A 27,969-nucleotide genomic window follows, 5' to 3' on the forward strand; every position below is an offset into this window, starting at 1 on the left:
TGATATCAATATAACTGACTTCTCTGGTGGCTATACACTATTCCACAAGACACAGCAGTTAGTGAATATTGTGGAACAACTCAAAACTTCAAAATGTTAATTATCTGAGAGAAAGTTCGCCCTGAGACATTAACAAGTGCCAACAACACGCGCGGTACTGCTATCATAAACGAACAGCCAGCGAACCACTAAGTTCGGAGACTAATTTCAGCCGGCATTCCCCGGACGCGATCTCTTAGTTAATAGTCGTAACACGTGTAATAAGTTTGTGCTGTTGATGAAAAAAAAGAGTTTTTCTTTGTGAAGGTATTTTTGACTGCTGTGACATACAAATTACTCGTTGTGGGAGAGTTATAAGAATTTAATAGAACGAAACGAAATAGCATGTGAATGGTGGATTATATACCTACACCTGGACACTGAAAATGTCGGTTATATATTTGATATTTGTCTCTGACAGTGGAGTACGAACACATATTGCTTAGAAACGAGTAGAAATGTCGTGTTAAAAGACCAAACAGGTCGAGACAATTGTATATTTGTTTTTATCATGATGGAAAACTATTGTTGCACTTTGTACATATGATTTAACTTTGTACGGGGGAGGCTATGAACAGCCGTTCATTCATGCTCAGATGATTTTATGTCAAAGCTTGCATCCGGAAATACGATAGGTGATATTTAAAATTATGTGACATTATTAAATGTTTCATTCGTACAAATATAATCCTATATCCTATAATATAATACAGAAGATAAAACGCACGCAAGTGTTTTGTATTTCTCAAATGACAGAATGTTGTGAAAACAGAATGCTGTGAAAACAGAAAGCCGTGAAAACAATACCAAAACGTTATTCCATTTCGATGACAAGAAAATGGAATATAATGGACCTGACTGTTGGTGATTTGTGAAGCGCAATCCGGATATGTTCTAAAGGATGTGGTTTACCTGAATTACACCCCTATTATTATACTGGATATAAAAAAAAAGCTAAGGAAAGAATCGTCTGCTTTTGGATTAAGACGTCATCAAACACCTACAATGGCAAGCTGTGGTATATAAATAATTGTGAATTCATGGAAAGCACAAAAAGGTCTAAAAGAATTCTGGATTCACGGAAAGCAAACCTAAAGGAAAAAAGTGAATGACAAAGTTTTAAAACGTTCACAATACGAGTTAAATTATGTGGATTCTGTTCAAAGTGTAGCTCATTTTCATGACTTTTCATTGCTTTCTTATGATCTCGTGTTTATTATCGCTGCTCTTCCGCAAATCAAACAAACATAAAGTGTCGTAGACAATATTCAAATTGGTTTCATTGACATTGTTCTAAAGATGTCAGTATATTTCCTACGAAACGTTGATATGTTAATTTTAATGAGGTGATTTCAACGGAATATACTTCATTATATCTAGAAAACTTTGCAATTTCATGACACTCGACGTTAAAGCACAATCATAGCAAGTCACCGTCATCGTTGAAAATGGAAATGTCCGATCGATTCGGGTGGCCGGACTACCTGGTTCTTGCTCTTGTATTAGCGGTCTCCGTACTGATCGGGATATACCATGGGTTTCGCGGGGGTGGCCAGCAGACGACAGACGAGTACCTGTTGGCGGGAAGACACATGCGTCTACTTCCGGTTGGATTTTCGGTGCTGGCCAGCTTCCTATCGGCCATTTCTGTGCTGGGTGTTCCGGTGGAGATCTACGCGTTTGGCGGAGCATTCTGGGTGAACAGTTTCTCATACTTCATTTCTGTGCCCATAACGGCGCACGTTTTCATACCGCTGTTCCACCGCCTCAAACTGAGGAGTGTGTACGAGGTACGTCCATCAATAAACAATGCATAAATATGGTCCTTCCAAATTCCCCCCATATCAATATTAAAATGGTCAAAAATAAAAATAAAAAGTTTAAAATGTCCCCAAAATTCTGCTAAAAGTGAAGGTATCAGTATTGCATAATGGCGGTTTCCCGCCAAATTTTTTAATTAGTTTTGTTTCGAAATGTAAAGATTATACCTTTAACTATATGACCAAAAATAACAACCAACAAATTTCATTTAATAGTAGAAATTGCATTTTATTTTTATTGGAAAATCTATAAAGACTGGCCGTCAGGTTAAATTCCTGACGTCACAGTTATCTAATATCATATATATTTTTTTCACTCAATGTCTACAGATAATTCTTTGACGGCAAAGAACTCACCAGCAGCTGTTTTAATGGATCCATAACGTCATTTTTTTTTCTTCTTCTTCTTCTTCTTCTTCTTCTTCTTCTTGTCGTTGTTGTTGTCTTGTTTACTTTCTTTTCTTGTGTCAGCACATTATAATTGTAACATTCTTCATTAATTTTATAGAAGATTATACGTGGGATCGATTCATTTGTAGTTATTCGTGGGCGGGACGTAGACCAGTGGTAAAGCGCTCGCTTGTAGCGCGGTCGGTTTGGGATCGATTCCAGTCGGTGGCCCCATTGGGCTATTTCTCATTCCAGTCAGTGCTCCACAACTGGTGTAACAAAGACCGTGGTATGTAATATCCTGTCTGTAAGATGGTGCATATTAAAGATCCCTTGCTGCTAATCGAAAAGTGTAGCGACAGCGGGTTTCCTCTCTCTCTATATGTGTGGTCCTTAACCATATGTCTGACGCCATATAACCGCAAATAAAATGTGTTGAGTGCGTCGTTAAATAAAACATTTCTTTCCTTACTTGTAGTTATTCGTCACAAATATATGTAAAACTAAGTAAATATGGCACATGCTTAAATTGATAATAAAGCTTTAAGATCACTTGTGATCCAAAAGCTTAACAATCCAGCGTACTCTGCCTTTCAGAAAGTAGTTTCTAGTATTTTAGTTTCAGTATTATTTATTATTTATATTTATAACCCTCTCATACCACTCATCCTTGGGAGGCATTTTTCCGACGGCCATGAATATTGGTCTGAATGTACCATACAGTTATGTCCATATTAAGACAGTTTTACAGACGTCTGAAAATTGCGAGAACGATAGTTTTGTTCGCGCATCACTCACGGAAGCCTAGTTTTGTGTAATCCATTGTTCGTTCGCGCATTAAATTTAGGACATCATTCACAAGGCAGGGCGGTAGCTAGCGGGGGGCAAGGAAACAATCCGGAAAAAAGTATAGAAACTTAAAGAAAATTCTCTTCTTAACCGGTTAAGGAGTTTTATACTATTAATTACTCAGATGCCCTCCTCACCCCCCTCACCCCTTATTTCGATATCAAATATACCCACATTTTTTTGTGCAATCAATGCTTTTTAAAAAAAAAAAAAGTTCAATTTTTTTTGTTGTTGAAAAAACCACATCGTCGCATCAATTCTGGTACTTATTATTATTATTATTTTTTTTTGTTGTTTTTTTGTGTTTTTTTTGTTGTTGTTTGGTTATTTTTTATTATTTTTTTTTTTTTGGGGGGGGGGGGGTGCCTAATATAAGCACTGGATCAACGCATCCAGAGTAGGATCTCCACGAGTACTCGGGTACGAGCCGAGTCTAGCAAGACTCGAGTCCCTTAAAGAGACATTCCTGAGTTTCCTGCACTTTTTAAGATGTTATCGACTAGCAAAGACTTTTTTACGATTGTAATTACATATCGAATATATTTTTAGCATAAAATATAAGTGGTTGTATATTAAACGTGTTTCTGATCGTTCTAATATTTGTACTAGGTTAAATTTCATTTTATTTCCAAAAATATAATTTTTTCGTACGTACGAAATTCTTTGAAGACATAATCCAGTTTGGGCTTCTTACAAATATTAAAACGACTAGAAACACATTTAATATACAGACACTGATATTCTAAACAAGAAAATATATTTAACATGTAAGTTTAATCGTAGAAATATTTTATTAGTCGGAAACATCTTACAATGCAGCAAACTCAGGAATGTCGCTTTAACAGGTCTCGAATACCCGTGCAAGGAAGAGCACTTTCATTTAATTATTTTTGTTTACGTCACTTTGCCATATCCTTGCTGCCGGTTGCATTATAGGCTATGAGACATGGAGGGAAAACAAAAGTCGAATGTGTGGAATGAAATACAATGGTATGATTTAGCATCCATGTTTAGCACTGGAATTAAGATGCATAATGCTATTTTACTATGTTATTCCTTAGTCTCATTATCATCTGGGGTGGGAGTGGGGAGACGTAGCCCAGTGGTAAAGCGCTCGCTTGATGCGCGGTCAGTTTGTGATCGATCCCCGTCGTGGGCTCATTGGACTATTTCCAGTCAGTGCACCACGACTGGTACATCAAAGACCGTGGTATGTGCTATCCTGTCTATGGGATGGTGCATATAAAAGATCCCTTGCAGCCAATCGAAAATAGTAGCCCATGAAGTGGCGACAGCGGGTTTCCTCCTTCAATATCTGTGTGGTCCTTAACCATATGTCTGACGCCATATAACCGTAAATAAAATGTGTTGAGTGCATCGTTAAATAAAATATATTTTCCTTCCTTCATTATCATCGGGTGTCGGGAACTCGAGTCCGGATTTGCCACTCGAGTACTCGATTCAATAGTTTGGACTCGTGGAGGCCCTATCCCAGATAGTACACATATCAAACTAGTGGCACATTTCATTTAATCTATATGCAGAAAAATACATCAACCGGTGTGTCGCATGATTTTTATGAAATAAGTAGAATGTTTTTAATAACAACTCTCATTTTGCAGAAAACCACAGTTTTGTGTTCTGGTAGAGCTTATCCTTTACTGGTTTTAATTTCGAGTGTAGATATTAAATAAAAGTATACTAATTTACTGTAAATAGATAACAGTATTTTCACAAATAAAATAATGTCGCGTATTACAATCAGTCAGAGAGCAGTTTTTAAACCCACTGTGAACGGAAGTTCTTGAATTGGTGCAATGCAACCGACAAATAATCAGTGACAGGAAGGCATCAATATATATCGTTTAACAGTGAAACTATATTAGTCCACGTATTATATTTCACCACATCACATACTGACATTGTGATGTAAACAGGCTGCCACAAGTCTCTAAATCCATTCTAATATCAGTTGATTGTTGTGGAAAGCTGTCAAAGACGATATACTTAGCCTACTAAATCGAGACCACAAATACACACCCGATACGTCTGATCTCCAAATCACCGTTTTATATTCCACCTTTTGGGAGCAAAACCAAACCTGTGATTTCTATTTTAAGCAAAGGGAAAACAAACACATTGTTATTTTAGGAATTTAAAAAGAAGTAGCCCTTTATTCCGATAGCTGCCATGCTACAAATAAGAAAGGAAGGGTGACAGGAGAAGGTAATACGAAAACAGCTCGTAAGACCGGTTGTAAAAATATTTACAGGAATGCGTGTAAATCTATATCGTACGTTTGCTTGTTGTAGCCATTATTACTGTAATAGTTCGGTTCCTGTCTTGGACACATTTCCTGGATAACTGGCCTCAGATTGTCGTTATCTTCCCATTTGTCCGCGCAAGTAGTCTGCTGTTTGACTGTGACTGTTCCACGGCAGACAGCTATGAAGTGGCAACTATATGACTGAAGTGACCGTGTAGAGTATATAGTTTGTAAACATGTGTAACTTGTTGACATTGAAGACTTGTTTGTGGTAATTCCGGCCCATGCAAAAGTAGTGCTTTTTGTGTAAAATGGGTGTACTCCGGCCAGGTTTAGAGGGTGTGTTTGTTTAAATCAATATCCTGGGAGAAAGCGCTGGACAACAGGGGTTGTCTTTTCCAGGGTACATACAAAAATCTACAGGCCTGCTGATATTAATAAACATGTTATAGCCACTAAGGCTATATAGAAACATATAGCGAAATTAATTGTGGTGTGTGGCCAACTTGGAGGAGGTGTCTGCATCAGACGTGCGTAAACATTCAGTGGATGTCGGCACGTGTCAAATCATTCATTGGTTGATACGTAGGTAACAAAAACAAAAACAAAAAACCCCACACCACTGTTAGTTTTTTGCGCTACTTTTATTGCAAAAATATTGTTAAAGATTTAGTTGTGTTGTTGTTGTAGAAACGAACCATACTGTTAATTTTCAATTTGAGATATTTCACTTCTTTGGGATTCCCTCATACAGGCTTAAATATTATTTAAATGTCTGTGTGTGTGTGCGTGAACATCCGTGCGTTGGCCCTCTGTGTTATATCGCGATACACGGTAATACTTTACTAAATTTCTCATAATTACGGATAGCGAAAGACAAATAAAACAACATAATATATTTTTGTCAAATCTAGTTACAATATTTCAAACTGTGTCTCAATCTTTTAACTGAGTAAATTATAAAGCAGGGGCAGATCAAAGAAATAGTTTGGTGGGGGAAGAGCACATGGACCAGCTCGTATAAAGGGTATCTAAATGAGGAAATAAATAAGAGGAAAAGAAAGGAGGCACTTGAAGTATTATTAATAAAAAGATTAACCAAACCTTCATATAGCCTCACACTCATCTTCCCTTTAACCCGCTCTCCCACAAATAGTTGCTAAAATAAAATATTTCTAATGGGCACATAATTTTCAGGACCCTAATATTACAAACGTCAATTACTCTCTCTCTCCCCCCCCCCCCCCCTCTCTCTCTCTCTCTCTCTCTCTCTCTCTCTCTCTCTCTCTCTCTCTCTCTCTCTCTCTCTCTCTCTCTCTCTCTCTCTCTCTCTCTCTCTGTATGTGTATGTGTGTGTGTCTCCCTCTCCATATATAAGTGTGTGTGGAATGGCGAATGCCGCGAAGTTCTGTCGAGCAGGATAAAGCCGATATATTAAGGCAGTAACCTGTTGTTTTATTTATCTTGCAGTCATAAACCGAACCGTTTAATTTTATTGCTTCCCAGAGTACAAGGTCCACACATGTGCACTGCCTAGTCACTTACAACATCTATAAACCAAGTCAAAATAGTTCTTAAATTAATGACAATTTATGCTTATTTTTAAACACAAATTGTCTTCAATACAGTTTTTAAATATAAAAAACATCAACTGGAAATAAAAGAATATGTTACTTTGAACAAAATAATATTTCTTTGCTTATCACAACTAGTGTAAAAGTAGTTCCGTCCCAAAACTCTATTTTTGTCGGACTGACCTATTGCTGCACCTCCTGAGCTGATAAATTTTATATTTATGTTCAAATAATTATCAACTGACGACACTTGTATTTGTATGAACGAGTGCTGTCGTAATTGTTCCTAACGGGAAAAACAAAACGGTTCTTGACCGTGTTATTTAAGTACTACTAATAAATATACTGCCAGGACTGTCGGATGGAATTAATAACACACAGGCCATAAACTATAAATTACGTAGAATTAGATATTATAAAAATGGCTGTTATCCATATCTACTCACAAAGGCTGCTGATGTTTCAATGATTTATTATAATCGAAAGTTGATCGGGGGAGTTCTAGTGATCTGACGATCGATTATGCAATTCATAATTCATAATCGATTGTTGTGGAAAACGTTAACCAATGATTCCTACAATCTATTCAGTCCTAACAATTCAAATCTAAACGATTGTATAAGCTGTTGGACTGTTGGTGGAAGCCGATTTTTATCAATAATCGATGATCAAATTCCAACCGATTTTCAGCAGTAGATAATTTATTATCGTTTCTCACGAGATGGTTGGGTGGAGGTTCTGACGTAGCGCAGGACAGCAGTAACAAGAAAGGAATGACATTTAACTGCCAGGGACTCGGAGATAAGGAAAAAAGAGCCGATGTTCTGAACTATTTAAAATGCAAGAAATATAGCATATATTGTTTACAAGACACACACTTTACGTCACAGTTAGAACCCTATATACAAACACAGTGGGGATATAAATGTTTATTTAATTCTTACACTGGAAATTCTCGAGGTGTGGCAATTATGCTCAATAATAATTTTGAATATGTTTTACATAAAGTTAAAATGGACAACTCGAGAAACTATATTGTTACAGATATAACAATAGAAGGAGAAAGACTAACTTTCATTACTATATATGCCCCTAATATAGATTATCCACAATTTTAAAAACATATTTTTGAATGTATTGAAGACTTCCAAAATGACCAAATATATAATTTGTGGAGATTTCAAGTTAGTGTTAAACCAGGATCTGGATACAAAAACATTATTTACACGTCAGCCATCCTAAATGTAAAAAAGTAATTATTGATAAAATGGAAACGTTAGATTTAATAGATCCTTTCAGAGAACTTTATCCTAATCTTAGAAGGTATACTTGGAAAGAAATGACTCCTTTAAAACAAGCTAGACTCGATTTCTTTCTAATGTCCAATAATTTGATATCAATGGTAGAAAAGGTTATAGTGGAAAATAGTTATCGTTCTGACCATTCAGCAGTAGTTTTAAATATAAAGTAAATTCAAATAAACAAGGGTCCAGGACTTTGGAAGTTTAATAATTCATTACTTATAGATAAAGAATATTGTAAGGTGGTGAAGGAACCATATCAAAAATAATACGGCAGTATGCCGTCCTTATATATAATTATAAAATCTTAGATTCTATACCAAAAGATGAAATTCAGTTTTCCATAGATAGTCAACTTTTCTTGGAAACGTTATTGATGGAAATAAGAGGCAAAACTATATCATTTTCAGTTTAAAAAAAATTATGTGATGAAATTAAATTATTAGAAGATGAAAAGATGATTGATTTAGAACATATTGAATCTAAAACGTTTGAATTATAAGAACTAAGAAAACAAAAACTTAAAGGACATTATATAAGGTCAAGAACAAAATGGATCGAAGAGGGCCGAAAAACCAACAAAATATTTTTGTAATTTAGAATCCAGAAACTACTTTAGTAAACTAATTTCAAAAATAAAACTAGAAAATGAAACAAAGATCAGGAAGAAATCCTAAAAGAAACTAAAGCTTTTTACCAAAACCTCTACTCAACTCCACCTGGACAAAATGATAATGATATTCATGGGCGGATCCAAGGGGGGGGGGGGGGGGGGGGGGGGACCAGGGGGACGCGTCCCCCCAAAAAATTGTTCAAGTGCCCTCAAAATGTCCAAGTGCCCTTTTTGTTTGTAGAATTTTTTTTTTTTTAAGTAAACAATAATTATATTGTAGATAAATGAAATCAAGATTTTCGTGTACATGCGCAAGCTTGCAGATATGTGTCTGTGTTATTGAGTCTCAATGGGGCCCCATTGAGGTTCTAACGCGAGTGACGCCAATTTACTTCATTATTGCTAGTATATTATGACGTAGAACTGTAGGAATTCATATTAATTTTAAATATCAAAACTTGTAGTAAGGTGCCCTTTTGACGAGTCAATGTGCCCTTCTTTTTTGGTCCCCCCCCTAAAAATATTTCTTGGATCCGCCCATGATATTATGGAAACACTTGCAAATTATAATTTTAACGTCCTGACAAACGAAGATTCAGAAACATTAGAGGGGAAAATAATACACTCGGAAGTATTAACGTGTCTTAAAAATATGAAAAATAATAAGAGTCCTGGTTCGGATGGGTTTACTGCCGAATTTTTCAAATTTTTCTGGATAGATTTTGGTCATTTTATTGTTCAATCTATCAATTACAGTTATGCTAAGAAAGAAATGTCTAATGTCCAAAAGTTAGGAATCATAACATGTATCCCGAAACCAAACAAACCTAAAGAATTTCTAAAAAAAACTGGCGACCAATAACTCTCCTAAACTGTACATATAAACTGGCTTAAGGTTGTATTGCAAATCGAATAAAAAAGGTTCTTGATAAAATAATAGACTCAGACCAAACAGGCTTTATTAAAGGAAGGTACATTGGTGAAAACATTAGATTAATTTACGATATTATGCATTATACCGACGAACAAGATCTCCCTGGTTTACTATCATTAATCGATTTCGAAAAAGCTTTTGATTCAATATCTTGGTCATTTATCAATAAAGCCTTAGACATTTTTAACTTCAAAACATCAGTGAAAGCCTGGATTAAAACACTATATAGTAACTCGGTATCGAGAGTAATTCAGAATGGATTTCTTTCAGAGCCATTTAAACTAGAAAGGGGCTGTAGACAAGGCGATCTTTTGTCTCCTTATATATTTATTTTATGTGCTGAAATCCTCGCTATCATAGTAAAAAACTCCAATAATATAAAAGGTATCACTATAGATGGTGAAAAATATTTAATATCGCAATATGCAGACGACACAAGTTTTATTTTAGACGGCTCTCCTGAGTCCCTGCAGGGTGTTCTATCTGTCCTAGATTATTATACACAAATATCTGGCCTAAAAATGAACTACACCAAATCGAAAGCTATTTGGATAGGTAGCAAGACATTTTCAAATGAAGTTTACCATCACTCTCGATGGAAACTAGAATGGGGCAGTACACAGTTTAACCTTCTCGGTATTAACTTCTCCATTAACCTAGAAGAAATTATTGATTTAAATTATTATCGAAATACAAAAATTAATGAAGCTGTTTTAGGAAGAATTACAGTCCTGAAAACGTTAATAGTTCCTAAACTAACATACCTACTGAAAACATTACCAAATCCAAGCGAACGTTTGCTAAAACATATAAATGCATTATTTTTCCAATTTATTTGGAATAGCGGCCGTGAACAACTTAAAAGAAACTTAATAACGTAAAACTATAAAAATGGTGGCATCAAAATGATAAACATAAATAATTTTATGACCGCCTTGAAAAGTTCGTAGATCCGACGAATATTTTTAAATAACCCATTTTCTATACTGTAAAAAAAGTTCAATAAAAAATAGATTTTGGAGAGACACATTGGTTAGTTGGTTACGGATACAAGAAAAACAAATTCCAGTAAACGAAGATGATATTCTCCAGATCAATATCTGGTTTAACAGTAAAATATGTATAGATAAAAAGCCATTTATACTAAAACGATATATCTCAAAACGTATTATCTTTATTAACGATTTGTTGAATGAGCAAGGAGACTTTCTAACATATGAACAGTTCATAGACACGACATAATTACCAATTTTCTGGAATATGCTTCATTGGTCAATGCTATAAAATCATTCATTTACAACCTAGATAATTTAAATGATTACAAAATCCTGTTCTTCCATATAACTTAAAGGTTTTGTTCAAAGATCAGAAAGGTTGCAAAGATATATATGATTTACTGAACGCTCAAACCACCATTGAAAAATCACAAATAAAATATTCTAAAGAAGGATATATCTATGATATATATGATTGGGAAAAATATTACATTCTACCCTTTAGATCTGTCAAAAGCACAACGTTATCTTGGTTTCAGAATAAAATCATACACAGAATTCTTACAACTTACAAATTTCTAAATATGATTAATTAAATTTATTCCAATGCCTGCAGTTTTTACAACAAATTACCTGAAACCATACAACACCTATTATTTGAATGTAGTTTAGTACATTCTCTGTGGGAAGCAATAGAAGAATGGATAAGAAATAAAACTGGAATTAATATTACTCTAAGCAGAGACATAGTTATGTTAGGCATGATCAACAACGAAACAGGTAATTGTGTTAATTGGCTGACTATCAACATAAAGTATTATATTTACAGTATGAAAATACAAAAAAGAAATTTACATGTCAATGCCGCGAAAAATATTCTACAAAATAATTTTGAAATAGAAAAATATATTTATTAAAAAAATTGCAACTATGAAGCATTTCATAAGCAATGTACACCCTATAAAACACTCTTTGAAAGAATGTTTTAATTACAAAAATAATGCTTTGAAAGTTCACTTGGAAATAGAGTAGGCCTACTAATTAAAATGTCATTCTCTCATACTCCCTCAATATCCCCACAACTTCTTTACACTTATCTACTGCTGTTGCACCCTTTCTCTCTCTCTCTCTCTCTCTCTCTCTCTCTCTCTCTCTCTCTCTCTCTCTCTCTCTCTCTCTCTCTCTCTCTCTCGCTCGCCCTTTCCGTCTTATAAATATCATAGAAAGCATTAACATATTTAAATAGCATATTTTGTTTAGATACTATTGTTTAAATATGTACTTTGTAAGGCAGTGACCACGGCTCCTCAACCTGTTCACTACCTATGTTCTGGGGGCAATAAATCTTTTCTTTCTTTTTTTTTAAAGAAAAAAAGAAAGAAAAAAAAGAAAGAAAGGAATGAATGTTTATCGACGTCACCCGAGCACGAAACGGCTATTGGGTGTTAAACAAGTTAAGAATGGATAAGCGACTGACATAAGTAATCAAAAGTGTAAAGAGACACTCTTATTTATCACCTGGATCCTAAGGTTTTATCGTTTGATTATACATGCATGTTGTATATAAAGTAGCTGAACACTTCCACATACAAAATAATAATAATTGAAAGTTGTGGGCTGGAAAAAATCTTGCAAAAAAAAAGTGCAAAAAAAGAAGAGAAAGATACGCGTCCACCGAGGCGTGACCTGCATCTACACCTCCTGCTAATATATATAGACTATTAGAAGTCATAAAAAGTTCAAAATACTAATGGAAAGAAATAAGGAATCACGCCAACACCAACAGCTAAGAGTAGCTGCAACTAAAACCATTAACCCACAGAAAGAAAAAAACAGAAAGAAATGTTTTATTTAACGACGCACTCAACACATTTTATTTACGGTTATATGGCGTCAGACATATGGTTAAGGACCACACAGATTTTGAGAAGAAACCCGCTGTCGCTACTACATGGGCTACTATTTCCGATTAGCAGCAAGGGATCTTTTATTTGCGCTTCCCACAGGCAGGATAGCACAAACCATGGCCTCTGTTGAACCAGTTATGGATCACTGGTCGGTGCAAGTGGTTTACACCTACCCATTGAGCCTTGCAGAGCACTCACTCAGGGTTTGGAGTCGGTATCTGATGCCTCGACTGGGATCCGAACCCAGTACCTACCAGCCTGTAGACCGATGACCTAACCACGACGCCACCGAGACCGGTATTAACCCACAGTGTCAGCAAGTTAACCATGTTATTGGCATTCAGTCTCACAGTAACTCTGTATACCTTATACGGACATTGCGGTGTTAATACTGACAGACATTTGGTCTACAATTACTACTAAGTGATCATTTATTTATTTATATCAGTAAATACAGACGTATGACTGACATCAAGATATAAAAAAAACGTTATTATACAATGGATGTTGTTTACAATATGGAATTTTATTGTACGAGTTCAAGTTGTGTTAACAATCCGTACTGAACGAGAACAATCGAATGCAATATTGTAAACACTTTACAACTTATTTATTACTTTCATACCAGTCCCTTGTGGAAATTTCGGAAACAATTCATCGTCTTATTAATCAGATTCAATAAAAATTACCTGATGTGCTAGACAGTTCAAAACAGTTCCGAAACAATTTAAGAAACAAACCAATATCTAAAAGTCGTCATGTTAATACAATTCACTTGTGTTCATAACTTTAACTAAAGTGGCAAAATTAACATTTATAGTGAGTCAATCTCTCTCTCTCTCTCTCTCTCTCTCTCTCTCTCTCTCTCTCTCTCTCTCTCTCTCTCTCTCTCTCTCTCTCTCTCTATTTTAATACGTACATAATTTTTTGACAATTACCTTTTGAATCATGTACCGTTTGCATTCAAGTGATACTTTTTCCATCAATAGACAATACAATAAATTGTTTCATTCTAATTCTCAGTGTTCAATGTTACCTGGGATCTATGCCCGTCGGTGGGCCCAATGGGCTATTTTTCTCTCCAGCCAGTGCACAACGACTGGTATACCAAAGGCCATGGTATGTGTTATCCTGCCTGTGGGATGGTGCATATAAAAGATCCCTTGCTGTTAATAAAAAATAGTAGCCCATGAAGTGGCGACAGCGGGTTTCCTCTCTCAATACCTGTGTGGTCCTTAACCATATAACCGTAAATAAAATGTATTGAGTGCGTTGTTAAATAAAACATTTCCTTTGTTCAATGTTACATACTTTTCCTGCCATTTAGCTTTAAAACGTGGACTATTTTTCTGTGAATGTATATTTTTGTCTTTTCTTCCAGTACTTGGAGATGAGATTTTGTTACCGCATACGAGTTCTTGGGTGTCTTGTTTTTACCATTCAGATGGTGAGTTAATCAGTTTCGTATTTTGGGGAAGTAAAAACCAATTTGTGCTTATTACAAATATTAGGACGATCAGAAACACATCGAATATACAGACATCGATAATCTAAACAAGAAAATGTTTTAATATGTAATCTTTGTTGTTAGAAAAAAAAGAAACGATTGTTACTGGAAAACATCTTAATTAACAATGGCAGCAACTGAGGACAGTATAACTTTTAAGTATAATGATAAAGTGCTCGCCTGATGCGCGGTCGGTCTAGGATCGATCCCCGTAGGTGGCCTGGGCACATTAGGCTATTTCTCGTTACAGCCAGAGCTCCACAAATGTTACAAAGGCCAGGGTATGTACTATCCTGTCTGTGGGATGGTGCATATAAAAGATTCCTTGCTGCTAATTGGAAAGAGTAGCTCATTGAATGGCGACATCGGGTTTCCTCTCATTATCTGTGTGGTTCTTAACCATATGTACGACGCCATATAACAGTAATTAAATGTGCTGAGTGCGTCGTTAAATAAAACATTCCTTCCTTACTTTCTTAAAAACTATATGTAGCATAAAATAACACAACAGGTAGAGCTACCAGGGGGTCCGAATCTGGGACTAGACAAGTTGTGCTGACCCTCTCCCAACATGAAAAATTATACATTGCACATGTGAAATGAAATATTGAAAATTAGAGAGCAGTTATGTTTTGTTTTGTTTTTTCAATTAGTTTCTTTAAATTTTATATTTACATTAATCTTGGAAGTTTTGAAATGTTGTCTTTTTAAGTTAAAATGTTAGTGTTCCCTAACTTATTTTGACTGGTATATTTTCGACGTTGCTTCAATAATTGTAAATGTTCTACATTTTTAATATATTGTCTTTAGTATATGAGATGAATACAGATGATAAACTTCTAATATATGATGGGTCTTTCGCTTTTTGTCTGGACTATTCGAAAACGTTTTGACTATCTCAACTTCAGATATGTAACAGTCTCGTAAATTTGGCGCTAAAATCCTATCACTGGTTCCATTTAACGGAAAACGTACAAGATAAGTAGTGTATATCGCGATATGAAAATATTATTACAGGTAACCCGAATAGTGTGATACGACAACGAGGCGGCGCCATGTTATTAAATAAACAACCTTTCTGCACAGGAGAGTTCCACGAGGCTCGATAATAGATATATCGGTGAACCAATAGACTAGTAATAACAAACGTTGAATTTTCTTAGGTATCTTTTGTTGGAACAATGCCTACGAATGCTGGCATATCGCGAATACCGAAAATTTCTGCAACAATTCGCCTACTCAGTTCTCAGATCAGAATCAGTCAACACAGTAGTAGCAATTAATACTATGACATCTTTCTTTTACATTTGCAGGTAAGCATGAATGATGGTTTTGGTCTCAATGAGATAAAAACAAATTCTATTTTTAAAACGTAAACGAAAAACAACAAAAGAAACCCAACAAACAAACAAACTCAGACTTGTAAAAAGGAAAAAGAAGTAGAACCCCAAAATCCGTAACAAATTAAAGTTGTTTTGTTTATTTACACTACTAAAGCACATTGATTTATTTAATAATCGGCTATTGGATGTCAAACGTTTGAAAACCCCAAATCCCCAACAAAAAGCTAACAATAATACGATTCCAAAATGAAGGATAAACATTGAAAAAGACATTATATAGTTTTGCTATAATGCCTGAACTATGCCTATGTTAAAAAAAAAAATAAAATAATAATAATAAATAAATAAATATAATAATAATAATAATAATAATGCTTGAACTGTTGTTTTCTTGTCTTGGACAGAACTTTGATGATGTCAGAGGTTGTGTCCACGACAGGCGTGCTTGAACATTTCTATAATACCCAGTCCCTTAATTACACAAATGACATTCAAATCTTTCTTACGTAACATAAATCCGCCTCCCTCCTTTCTAGATAAAAATAAGGAAAGAAACTGACAAAAATTCCGCCAAAAGACAACCTAGCAAAAACAAAAACATGGAACCAAAATATAAACCTGCTGCTTCTTGCCAAATATATATCAATATCTAGTTAAATATATTGTTGACAAACAAGTTCTGTCTGTATTGTAATGTATCAGTTTTCTTTCAACAGGTCGTCTACATGGCTGTTGTATTTTATGCTCCTGCATTAGCGTTCAGTCATGGTAAGTTAGAATGTCTGTCAGTGTAATTATGCACATGTATGTATGTATGTATATATGTATGTATGTATGTTGGTATGTATGTGTGTATTGATGTATGAATATCTATATATTGTATGTATGTCGAGGTTGACTGTTACTACATAGATACCTGGCACTGGCTAGTATGTATTGATGTATGAATATCTATATACTCTATGTATGTCAAGGTTCACTGTTACATACATAGATATTAACGCACTGGCGCAGGGGATAAATAAATCCTTTTTGGCCTCACAAATTCGAACTCGAACCTATGGCACCGAATCGCCCACAAATTTGCAGACTAACCACGACGCGTTCTGAGCTATCCAGACATCCATCCATATATATATATATATATATATATATATATATATATATATATATATATATATATATATATATATATATTTTGGTATACATGTACGTACGTACGCCCGCACGTACACACGCATACGTACATACTAGATGGACAGATGGACGGATGGACGAATATATGCAATTATATATTTCTAATCTTTGTTACATGCATTTTGAAATGCCAAATAATTAGACCAGTTTTTTTATGATAATCAGGAGTAAACTTTGCAACGGTGTAAAGATAGAAGCATTGGTATTTTGTTTTTGTTGTTTGTTTGTTTGGGTTGTTGGTGGGGTTTTTTTAATTAATTAATTATTTTTTAATTTTACTAAAACTATATACCTAGTGTCACAACAGTTATATACTTGACATATGTTGGGGCACAGTTTTCATTTGACCAACATACTATTATGTATAATATTATTGCATATTTTTCAGTTAGCGGTCTTTCCATGTGGGTGTCGGTGCTAGCGGTCGGTGTTATATGTACGCTGTATACAACAGTGGTGAGCTGCAATGCATAGTTTTACACGAAGTTAAACCTGTCTATAACGACCATTATGTGGACATGCAAAATATTATTTAAAAACAGAGTTAATAGATTTTCGTGCTTAGAACACCAATGCCTTGTATAATGAACGTGTTTCTTATCACCCTAATGCTTTCAGTAGCCCAAACCGGATTTGACCAACTATTTTCTAATACATGTATATAAAAATTAGTGCGAGGTAAAATCCATTTTGAGCTACTCTGGACCAGAATCACGTTGCCAGCTGACGTAACTGTATCATAAAAAGATCAGGTTTTTTGTATTCTACAATAGTCGCATTGGGCACGCAATGCAATGGAAACACATTTTTTTTCACACAATAGTTATCGTGTCTTATAGTTCATAATGTCCTACGTTTGCTGTATTTCATAATGTTCAGCATTTGCTGTTTTTACATAGTGGCCAACGCACAGTATTGGTCGTGTGTTGTGTTTCACAATGGTCACTGTTTTGTGTATTTCAGGGAGGTTTGAAAGCTGTGATATGGACAGACGTATTTCAAATTCTGGTTGTTATTGCCGGGTTGCTTGCCCTGATCATTAAGGGAACTCTTCAGGCGGGAGGCGTGAAGAGCGTGTGGGACAAGGCGGCGGACGGGGGGCGACTGGACATATTTAAGTACGACAGTAACAACGAAGCTTTAAAGATAAATAAAACAAATACATGTACAACCATTTCAATACAGAAGGAGACAAGAGAAGTAGGGTTGGATAGCCGTCATATTAATTTAATTTCAACTTATTTTAATGCTTATATCCAATTACGGTTCAAGCACGCTGTCCTGTGCACACACTTCAGCTATCTGGGCTGTCTGTTCAAAGAGAGTGGGTTAGTTGTTAGTTGGTTAGTGAGAGAGAGAAGAGAGTGTAGTGGCCATACACCTACCCATTAAACCTTTAAGAACTCGCTCTGGGTTGGAGCCGGTACCGGGCTGCGAACCATGTACCTACCAGCCTGTAGTTCGATGTCTTAACCACTGCGCCACCGAGGCCGGTCGCCAGATTAAATAATCTTCAGAGAGAGTTAAGTCACTGTCATAACTCCTTGACAAAACTCATTATGAAATCAGACTTTTAGTTCTAGTCTTGTATATATTATGATCTTATGGAAAATGTTGCAATCGCAGACGCTATTGCGTACATTCTAGAATATTCTTTAAATACTTTTTTTTTAATTTCTTTTAAAATTATGAGAGCATGTCAACCGTCCACTATTCATTCTTAGCACCGATGGCTCTAAATGATTTATTTCTTAGTCAGAATGTCCCAGTGTTTAAATTTGAATAGAGAGAAAAAGTGTGCAACACAGCATATTTCACGAAACGAGTTTAGTAGATTATCTATTGATTGGTAAAAGTTTCACTTCGATGCATATCTCAGTTTTAAAATGATGCATGATACAAAACTTAATGTGAAAACAATGCTGTATGTAATTTAGTCTGCTGTACGTACCAAACACGATGATAGACTGAATATTTCGAGATTTCCTTTTCATGTTCTTGTACCATGAACATTCAGCACGATCGCTGTCGACTTTGTTGGAGAGAGAGAGAGAGAGAGAGAGAGAGAGAGAGAGAGAGAGAGAGAGAGAGAGAGAGAGAGAGAGAGAGAGAGAGAGAGAGACTTAAAAAAAGGAATTCTTAAAATGTCGGGGAAAAGATCACTGTAGAAAAAGTAAGGATGTGCATTTTACCACAGAAAAAAAAGAGACTACGATCTATGGCTAAAAACGACCATCGTTTTCAGTGTACAAAGAAGTATAGATTTTGATTAGCTTCTCAATGGTATAGGATTTTTTGATATTACTAGTTGTTTCATGCATCATTCTAAACGTAAGCTGAAATTAACATAACTTTACGATATAATAAACTGGTGTTGTGCAAAATTTCAAGCTTCTGTGTTGTATATTTATTCTGCTATTCAACGTTTTTTTTTTTTTTTTTTTTTCATTTTTATTAATTACCCGATATGTTTTTGTTTTTCTTTCGTTTTGTTTTGTGTTTTGTGGGGAGTGTTTTGTTTTCATGTTTGTTTGTTTTTTAATGTTGTGTTCGTATGATGTTCTGCAGTTTCGACCCAGATCCTCTCGTGCGACACACGTTCTGGACACTGGTGTTTGGGGGAGCCGTAACCACACTCAGTGTCTACGCCGTGAATCAGGCACTCGTCCAGCGGTACCTGTGTGTACGAGATCTCAAACACGCACAAGGGTAAGTGGGATACTTAAATACGATATAACATCTAGCCACCGTTTAGTAACAGTCGGATCATGTCCCATAGTGTAAAATACATCAGTAATAAGTGAAATAAAACGAGTATGCCTTTTTAGGCTGCGCCTATATTACGTTAAGAGGCGAGACGTGATCCAGTGATAAAGTGCTGTTCCTCTAATGCGCAACCTGTCTATTATAATCGATCCCCATCGGTGGGTCCCAATTATTCGATTATTTCTCCATCCAACGTATGCGCCATAACAAAGTAGTATAACTTTATTAATCTGTCTCTGTCCAAATATTCCGACGCCATATAACCTTAAATAAAATGTGTTGAGTGCGTCGTTAAATAAAACAATTCCTTCCTGTCCAAATATGAAAAGTAGGCTTTTTTTAATGACGACAAAAAACAAGAATGATACTCTATAATTAGGTCATGTGTCTCCATCACACTAACATGTTGCCTTATTTGAATGGCTCCGACGACATAATAATCGTAAATAAAATGTGTTGAGTGCATCGTTAAATAAAACATTTCCTTCCTTCTTTGAATGGCATGTGATATAAACCAGTGGTCGAAATACTGCCGTGCCGGCTGGTTTTTCCGATCAACGTCACAACGGACCGGGAAATATTTTCGCCTGTCGTCCCGTCAACCCGGCAATTATTTTGCGTTTTGACTTTCTGATCATGTTTTGTCCGGTGGGTTTTGATTCTGTCCGGCAGAATTTGTAGCTTGTTTGACCGAATTTCCCGTTGGAAAATCAGCCAATTTCAACCTGTACACGGTACATTACATTCTATAGTTTATGTCCTTATTTCAAGATGGTTTTGGATGATGTACCTACAGCGATACGAAGGAACTTTGTTTTTATTTCAGGACCATCTACTTCAATCTTCCAACCAATATTATGACCACTACATTGCTGACAGCTCTAGGATTGGTTGCATATGCCAACTACAAAGACTGCGACCCCTTGCGGAGTGGAAGGATAACTCGTCTTGACCAGGTACAGCTACCTTTATTACACTATACTACTGGAATAATTGACATTGACGTAGCCAGGATTTGATATTTGGGGACCACCAACAGGGGGGAAGCACCCATAATGTCTATGACGTGTTATGGGGCGACAGACAAATATAAAAGGTTGGGGGGAGAGGTATGATGTGAGGGTTATGAAGGGCCCCCATGCCCCTTTTGGTTGCGCAAGTGAGTACTTATACCATAAATGCATGATGTTTTAATTCATGGCAGTTAGGATGTACATGTACTTTCAAAATTGTTGCATAATGCATGTATGTCTTTCAGTCTATGGTATTAAAAAGAAAACAATTTTATAAATACAAGCTCTTTAGAATAACATACTGCAAAGTCGAGTAATTTCATTGCATCTTAATAACATAAAGGGAAGAAAAAGATGGGGAGGTTTATTTAATGACCTCCCGATAATATTTAAAACGCAGAACAGTCCCTTCTCTGTAAAGACGTATTGTATATTTACTCTCAGAACTATCATGTCTTGACTTGTTCCAGCTGGTTCCGTTGTTGGTGATGGATACTTTAGGCATGGCCCCTGGGTTGCCTGGACTTTTTGTGGCATGTGTGTTTTCCGCCGCTTTAAGGTAAGGACTGGCGTCTTTTTAAATATATTTTTAATCCATCTCAAATGACTGCAATATTTTTTATCATCAATATTATGGCACGGAATCAATAGGCCTAACTTTTTATTATAAATAATAAAAAAGATGCTGATACAATTTTTGCATAATTATAAATTGTGTAAGTTTTGTTTTGTTTTTAAAAATAATTATTTGAGTTAATCAACAGCGAGCATTTCTATTTATATTACAATAAAACAAATGCATGAACTTATTAATAATATTTCTAGTTTTAATCCTGCTTGTTGTTTTTCCCGCCAAAAGCACGGTGTCGTCTGGTACGAACGCCTTGGCGCTGGTGCACCTGGAGGATATAATAAAACCGATCTTCAAAATGGCGCGGGGAACTTCTATGACAGAACGCTATTCAACCATTACGTCCAAGGTGCTAGGTTAGTTTTCGTTTTTCTTTAGCTGTATAGAGCTGCCAGGACCGAGCTGGGGGAGCTTGACGCCTCCATTTATGCGAGCCCTCATATTTAAAGTTAGACAAAACCTTCTTTAAAATAGCTTAGTCCAGGGCCCGTGCTTATTAAACTTTTAGAGTCCAGACTCAATCTCTAATGTCGTCACATGCATACAATTTGTATGGCGTTGCCATGACGTTCACATCTCAGACTCTATTAGAGTCTCGAGTCTAGACTCTAAAAGTTTTATAAGCACCAGGCCAGAACTTTCCATTACCAGTATCAATCAAATGGTATTCATATGTATGTTCTATTGTTTTAGTCATACACAATTATGTACGAAAGCCTGTAATACAGTTTATAAATAATATAAGACCATTTAACAGATCTTTAACACTAAATAACAACAAAGATTTAACCAAAGAAAGGGGCTGCAATGTGTAGAACCTTAATGTAACCAGCTTTGTAAACAGTGTTTTGAACAGTGAGAAATGATGGTAATCGTATCTAAGTGATAAACCGAGCTTGGTAGAATATACAAGAATTATGTTAACGTATCTTTGATAGACATTGAAGTATACAAGAATTATGTTAAAGTATTCTTGATAGACATTGAAGTATACAAGAATTATGTTAACGTATCTTTGATAGACATTGAAGTATACAAGAATTATATTAAAGTATCCTTGATAGACATTGAACTATACAAGAATTATGTTAACGTATCTTTGATAGACATTGAAGTATACAAGAATTATGTTAAAGTATCTTTGATAGACATTGAAGTATACAAGAAGATAGACATTGAAGTATACAAGAATTATGTTAACGTATCTGTGATAGACATTGAAGTATACAAGAATTATGTTAAAGTATCTTTGATAGACATTGAAGTATACAAGAAGATAGATATTGAAGTATACAAGAATTATGTTAAAGTATCTTTGGTAGACATTGAAGTATACAACAAGATAGACATTGAAGTATACAAGAATATGTTAACGTATCTTTGATTGACATTGAAGTATACAAGAAGATAGACATTGAAGTATACAAGAATTATGTTAAAGTATCTTTGATAGACATTGAAGTATACAAGAAGATAGACATTGAAGTATACAAGAATTATGTTGACGTATCTTTGATAGACATTGAAGTATACAAGAATTATGTTAAGTATCTTTGATAGACATTGAAGTATACAAGAAAATAGACATTGAAGTATACAAGAATATGTTAACGTATCTTTGATAGACATTGAAGTATACAATAATTATGTTAAAGTATCCTTGATAGACATTGAAGTATACAAGAATTATGTTAACGTATCTTTGATAGACATTGAAGTATACAATAATTATGTTAAAATATCTTTGATAGACATTGAAGTATACAAGAATTATGTTAACGTATCCTTGATAGACATTGAAGTATACAAGAATTATGTTAACGTATCTTTGATAGACATTGAAGTATACAAGAATTATGTTAAAGTATCTTTGATAGACATTATTGAAATATCCTTGAAACATTTCTGAAATTTCTTTTGCCCCGTGTAATCTTTTATAATTGTAATTTACTGTAACGACCTACATATTCAGGTGCGTGTGCAGGGGTATTAGCAGGTGTGTGTGTGTGTGTGTGTGTGTGTGTGTGTGTGTGTGTGTGTGTGTGTGTAGACTGTGGCTACTCATGCTCCCCTGGAAAATATATTGAATAAAAAGAAAATGTGCTTGAAACCCGAAAACCTCCCCCTGCACCCGCTTCTGATATTAAAACCAATTCAGCAACAAGTATGGACAATAAATGATTATGTCTGGTTGTTTCAGCTCTATTCTTCGGCGTCTTGACGATAGGCCTGGCTTTTCTCTCGAGTATTCTGGGACGGACCATTCTTCAGATAACACTCAGCTCCTTCGGCATGACAGGGGGGCCTCTTCTTGGACTCTTCCTTTTAGCCATTTTCTTCCCGTTTTCTAACTCTTGGGTAAGTCCACATTACTAAGGTCTATATTTTAAAGTATTTATTCATTATTATGCCATACTATATCGTAATTTGTATTATATGTAATCATGACTTTGACGTAATGTTCCAGTAGCCGATGATGAATAAATCAGTGTGCTCTTGTGATGTCATTAAACAATTAGGGCCCCGTTCCACGAAGCGATCTTAGCCCTAATATCAACTTAAGTACATACGGTAGCTATGCGCTTAAGGTAATCTTAGGGCTAAGATCGTTTCGTGGAACGGGGCCCTGAAACACAAAACCGTAATACATGTACATGATCAGGGCCGTATCTTTGCACAATGCGGTCGAATTGGGCATTTGGCAAAATAGTGGTTGATTCCTTGAATCTCCATCTAGTGTCGCGTCTATAGGAGGACAGCCACTCCCGATGAGATCCTTTACTGGACAATACATCCTTTTGACAACCACAAAGAGGACTGCAACTCTCAGACTAGTTTAATAAAAATTCAAAACTGGCATATGACAGAGCTCATTGGAATATATGCAGCTGTGATGATATGCACTCATGAATCACTGACAAAAGAGTGATGATATCAGGTGTTCGCGAAAGGCGAGCATGTCTTGCCCCACTGGTGGCACCCGTCAAAACAATCTTTACTTTTTAATTAATGTTTGTATCTACAACACATGACGTAAGATCATAACAGTGATATATATATATATATATATATATATATATATATATATATATATATATATATATATATATATGTGTGTGTGTGTGTGTGTGTGTGTGTGTGTGTGTATATACATACATACACACACACACACACACACACACACACATATATATATATATATATATATATATATATATATATATATATATATATATATATATATATATATATGATGTAATTTGTATATACCATACCGTGCTATAACGTAATGCGTGTATATATTAGACTTCAATATGACGTCATCACATTTCCAGGGAGCTGTTGCAGGCCTTACGTCTGCTCTTGGCTTTAGTTTCTGGGTGGCCATTGGCGCCATCGTCAACCGTCCGCCATTACCAATCCTGAGTCTTAATACAGACGGGTGCTTGATGAACACAACAAACGCCACCTACGACGTCGTCACGTCCTGGACTACTACTGCTTTCACGACCTTGGCTTCGGCAAACATGACCTCGATTCCAAAAGGATCCGGGTAGGAAGAAATTGAAAAACTATGTTTAAGCCTGGAATCACTGCTCTGTTTAGTTTAGTATCATTGCTTTATTTACTTTGGCATCCTTGTCATGTACTTTAGAAACTAAATATAAATGCACTGTCGTAACTAGCGGGTGGAGTGGAGTGGGGTGGTGGTGGTGGTGGTGGTGGGGTGTCAACTGCGGGGAGCACAGTCAGTGAAACTCAACGTGCTAGGTTTCCGTTTAGACACAAATCAGTATATTATTATGAATCATAACATATTTCATGTATATATTTTCTTCCTTAATAAACTTTTCACATGCGTTAGAGTTTGATTTGTTTCTCTTCCAAACTTCATTTTTGTACTTTCATCGAGTATAACCTTCATATCTGTATTGGCTTCCATAACAAACTTGTTATCTGTGTTTTCTTGTGTCACAAACATCGTATACGTATTTTCTTCCACCACCAGTCTCGTATGTTGATCTCAAAATGTCATCACTACGGATCGCATGCTTCAAGTGGCACTGTAAGATCTGTGATGAATGCTCCTACGATAGATATAGCAGATATTGAAAAACACGTTTACTTAGGGTTGTTCCAGAACTGATTACAAGCGGGACAGGGGCAGATGCAAGATTTCTTTTTAGAGGAGGACTTCAGAGTTTGAAAGATCACCTAGCTCTACATAGACGTCGAAAAGTGCCAGCAAATGGAGGGGGTCGATTTAATAATGAGTTATATATTAATTAGCTTTCCAACTCGAGGGGTCAATGCATAATCATCAGAGTTTTGCGTGGGAGAGGGATAGTAATGTGGCATTAATTACCTCTGATTCCCACCACTTCCGTCGCCTATGCTATAGATTTTATGGGCACGTCAAAATTCGACGGGGGTGGTTCGCACCTCCCCTCATGTGGTCAACAGCTCTTAATGACCACTGAAAAGTTGAAGACAGTTATGTTACTATTCAAGTTAGCTGTGTTTCTTATTAAAAAATCTTCCCAATGTTGTAAAGTTTAGTGTCAAAATGACCCTTATTCTTTTCACCAGATACACGTCGTTGGAGCTGTACCGGTTGTCGTACATGTGGTACAGCGCCGTCGCCGTCGTCATATGCGTCATCGTCGGACTTGTTGTCAGTTTTCTCACTGGTAAGTTTGTTCGGTTCTGTGTTCAAGTGGACGCGACTGCTCGCAAACAAGTTATCCTATCTTAACATATTTATTTAACGTGAGGTGCAAAAAACAATTTAGCCAATGGCGGCGAGTGTTCGGTCTTTTGAACAAAGACCAGTTCTGTGTTCTGAAGTCTCAATAATAACAATATAGTGACTGGTACCCGTCGAAGACAATATTCAGAGTCCATGGAGTCAATTTGAAATTTAACTGTCATTGCGATTTACAAAATATGGGAATGAAAGAGTCAGCCTATGGTCTGGGGGATGGGAATTTAAGTGCCCAACAATGCAAAGGGCCTAAACCTGCTAGAGGAAGTTCTTCGAAAAAAATTTAAATTTCAGATGTTCAAAAATGCCATTTTCAGCATTCTGAGAACAATAACAGGGAAAGGTAGGGATATGGTCTTCGCCCCAAACCCTTTCCACGGCCCCTGACATTAAAGTTGAGAGAATAAGGTAAGCATGAAAACAAGAATTGACCCATACTTGCAATGGTAGGCAGCAGTCTACTAAATGGGTCCAAAGCTTTAACCACAGGACCATGTTTGAATTGTAGATGATCCTGTGTGCATTCTAGGACATTAAAAAAAAAATTGCCTGTTACTTTAGAAGTAAGATGGGGCAAAAACATTGCTGTATGTATGTGCATGTTTTATCCCTGCTGCTGTTGCTGCTGCTGTTGCTGCTGCTATTGATAATGATAGATAAGTGTAATATAGGATCTTGGTAATAAGTTTAATAATAATGTTAACTTTTTCTTTTTGTTTCTTGTCGTTTACCAACATATTAAAATAAATAATATATAAATATAATCAGCATGCTTGAAATCGGTATCTGTTGGTGATGTCACTGTACATCCATCTATCGATTATCTCACAAAATTCGTGCTTATCGTATTCAGTAGGAATCATGACGTCATATAGATATATTATGAACTACTGGATTAGGGATTAAAACAAATAATTCCTTTGTTTTATAATATAATTTCCATTACTCTTTTTATTAATGTTATTTCATTACTCTTAGATTTTTAACTCTATCTATCCGGAAAAAATGGGTTGTTTGTTTTCTTTTAGGTGGGCAGCGAGGCCGTGTAGTGAACCCTGACTTGGTGATTTCAGTATGGGGTAAAATAAGCAGATGGTGCCCGAAGAACAAGCGAAATAATTACACGTTTACCAGCGATGCAGAGGTAATGTCACAAGACAATAACCAACATACTTGTAACTAGGTATATTGGTACTTGACATTTTTGCCACTTTGAGTAAAATCCACATGATATCAGGTGCAAAACTTTTAATAAGTAAAGAGGGATCCTGGGTTGTTTGTTTGTTTTGGGTTTTTTTTTTGTCTGCCTGTTTTTGTTTTATTTTGTTATTTTTGCGGATGTTTGTTACTTTGTTTGTTTTTGTTGGGATTTTTGTTGGTTTTTCTTTGGGGGGGGGGGGGGGTATTCGATATAAAAATTGGTTATATATGAACTGATAACCATTCGTCTTTGAATGTACAGGGCTTTATTACCCACTTGACCTGATGAACATATAGCGGTGCCATAACAATATTATATATGTATATATATGTATCTTGCTTAAAATAACGGGGTGGGTCAGTAAAACAAATAAGCGCACATTAATACAGAATTCTTCTATCAGGAAAACCCCCATCTATTTTAAACTAAAGGGGAAGTTTTTCTTTGTTTTCGGTGGCTGTTGCTATTCCTGGTTATTACAATGACGCACTTTATTCCTCCTCCATTAAAGATGGCCTCCTTTGCACTAGCACCCTACAGAACGACGTTGGTTTAATACTATCTATTTCTACATCATTTTTGTATTTATTTCAGACTCATATCCTACCGGAACTGTCCTCCCCCCATCGATGAGTGACATACTGCATAATTTTAGTACTGCTGAAATATTGAATAAAACGTTGTGGCTTCATTTTGGTGCTTCACAGAGACATACGCCATGACAGTTTTATCATAATTGTGATTGGTCGATCATCTAGAATATGCATGTCACGTGTTCATTGGATTCGTTACACACCATAATACTTGCATGTTCAGAAAGTAAATAAATATGTTTGTGTCTATGACTTATTTTTAGTA

General features: G+C 35.7%; 1 protein-coding gene across 1 annotated transcript; it reads left to right on the forward strand.

Annotated features, from left to right (window-relative positions):
- The first annotated feature begins 413 nt into the window (after window positions 1-413).
- Window positions 414-27,951, forward strand: LOC121389546 (sodium-coupled monocarboxylate transporter 1-like). Its single transcript, XM_041521214.1, has 14 exons — window positions 414-1,829; window positions 14,070-14,135; window positions 16,255-16,306; window positions 17,124-17,191; window positions 17,699-17,853; window positions 19,304-19,444; window positions 20,328-20,457; window positions 20,985-21,073; window positions 21,374-21,501; window positions 23,346-23,503; window positions 24,481-24,698; window positions 25,736-25,836; window positions 26,939-27,054; window positions 27,706-27,951. Exons 1-14 carry the CDS (start codon window positions 1,488-1,490, stop codon window positions 27,742-27,744), a joined length of 1,803 nt encoding a protein of 600 aa, XP_041377148.1. The 5' UTR covers window positions 414-1,487; the 3' UTR covers window positions 27,745-27,951.
- Window positions 27,952-27,969: the final 18 nt, after the last annotated feature.

Source organism: Gigantopelta aegis, chromosome 14 (genome assembly GCF_016097555.1).
Source record: "Gigantopelta aegis isolate Gae_Host chromosome 14, Gae_host_genome, whole genome shotgun sequence".
Taxonomy (NCBI): Eukaryota; Metazoa; Mollusca; class Gastropoda; order Neomphalida; family Peltospiridae; genus Gigantopelta; species Gigantopelta aegis.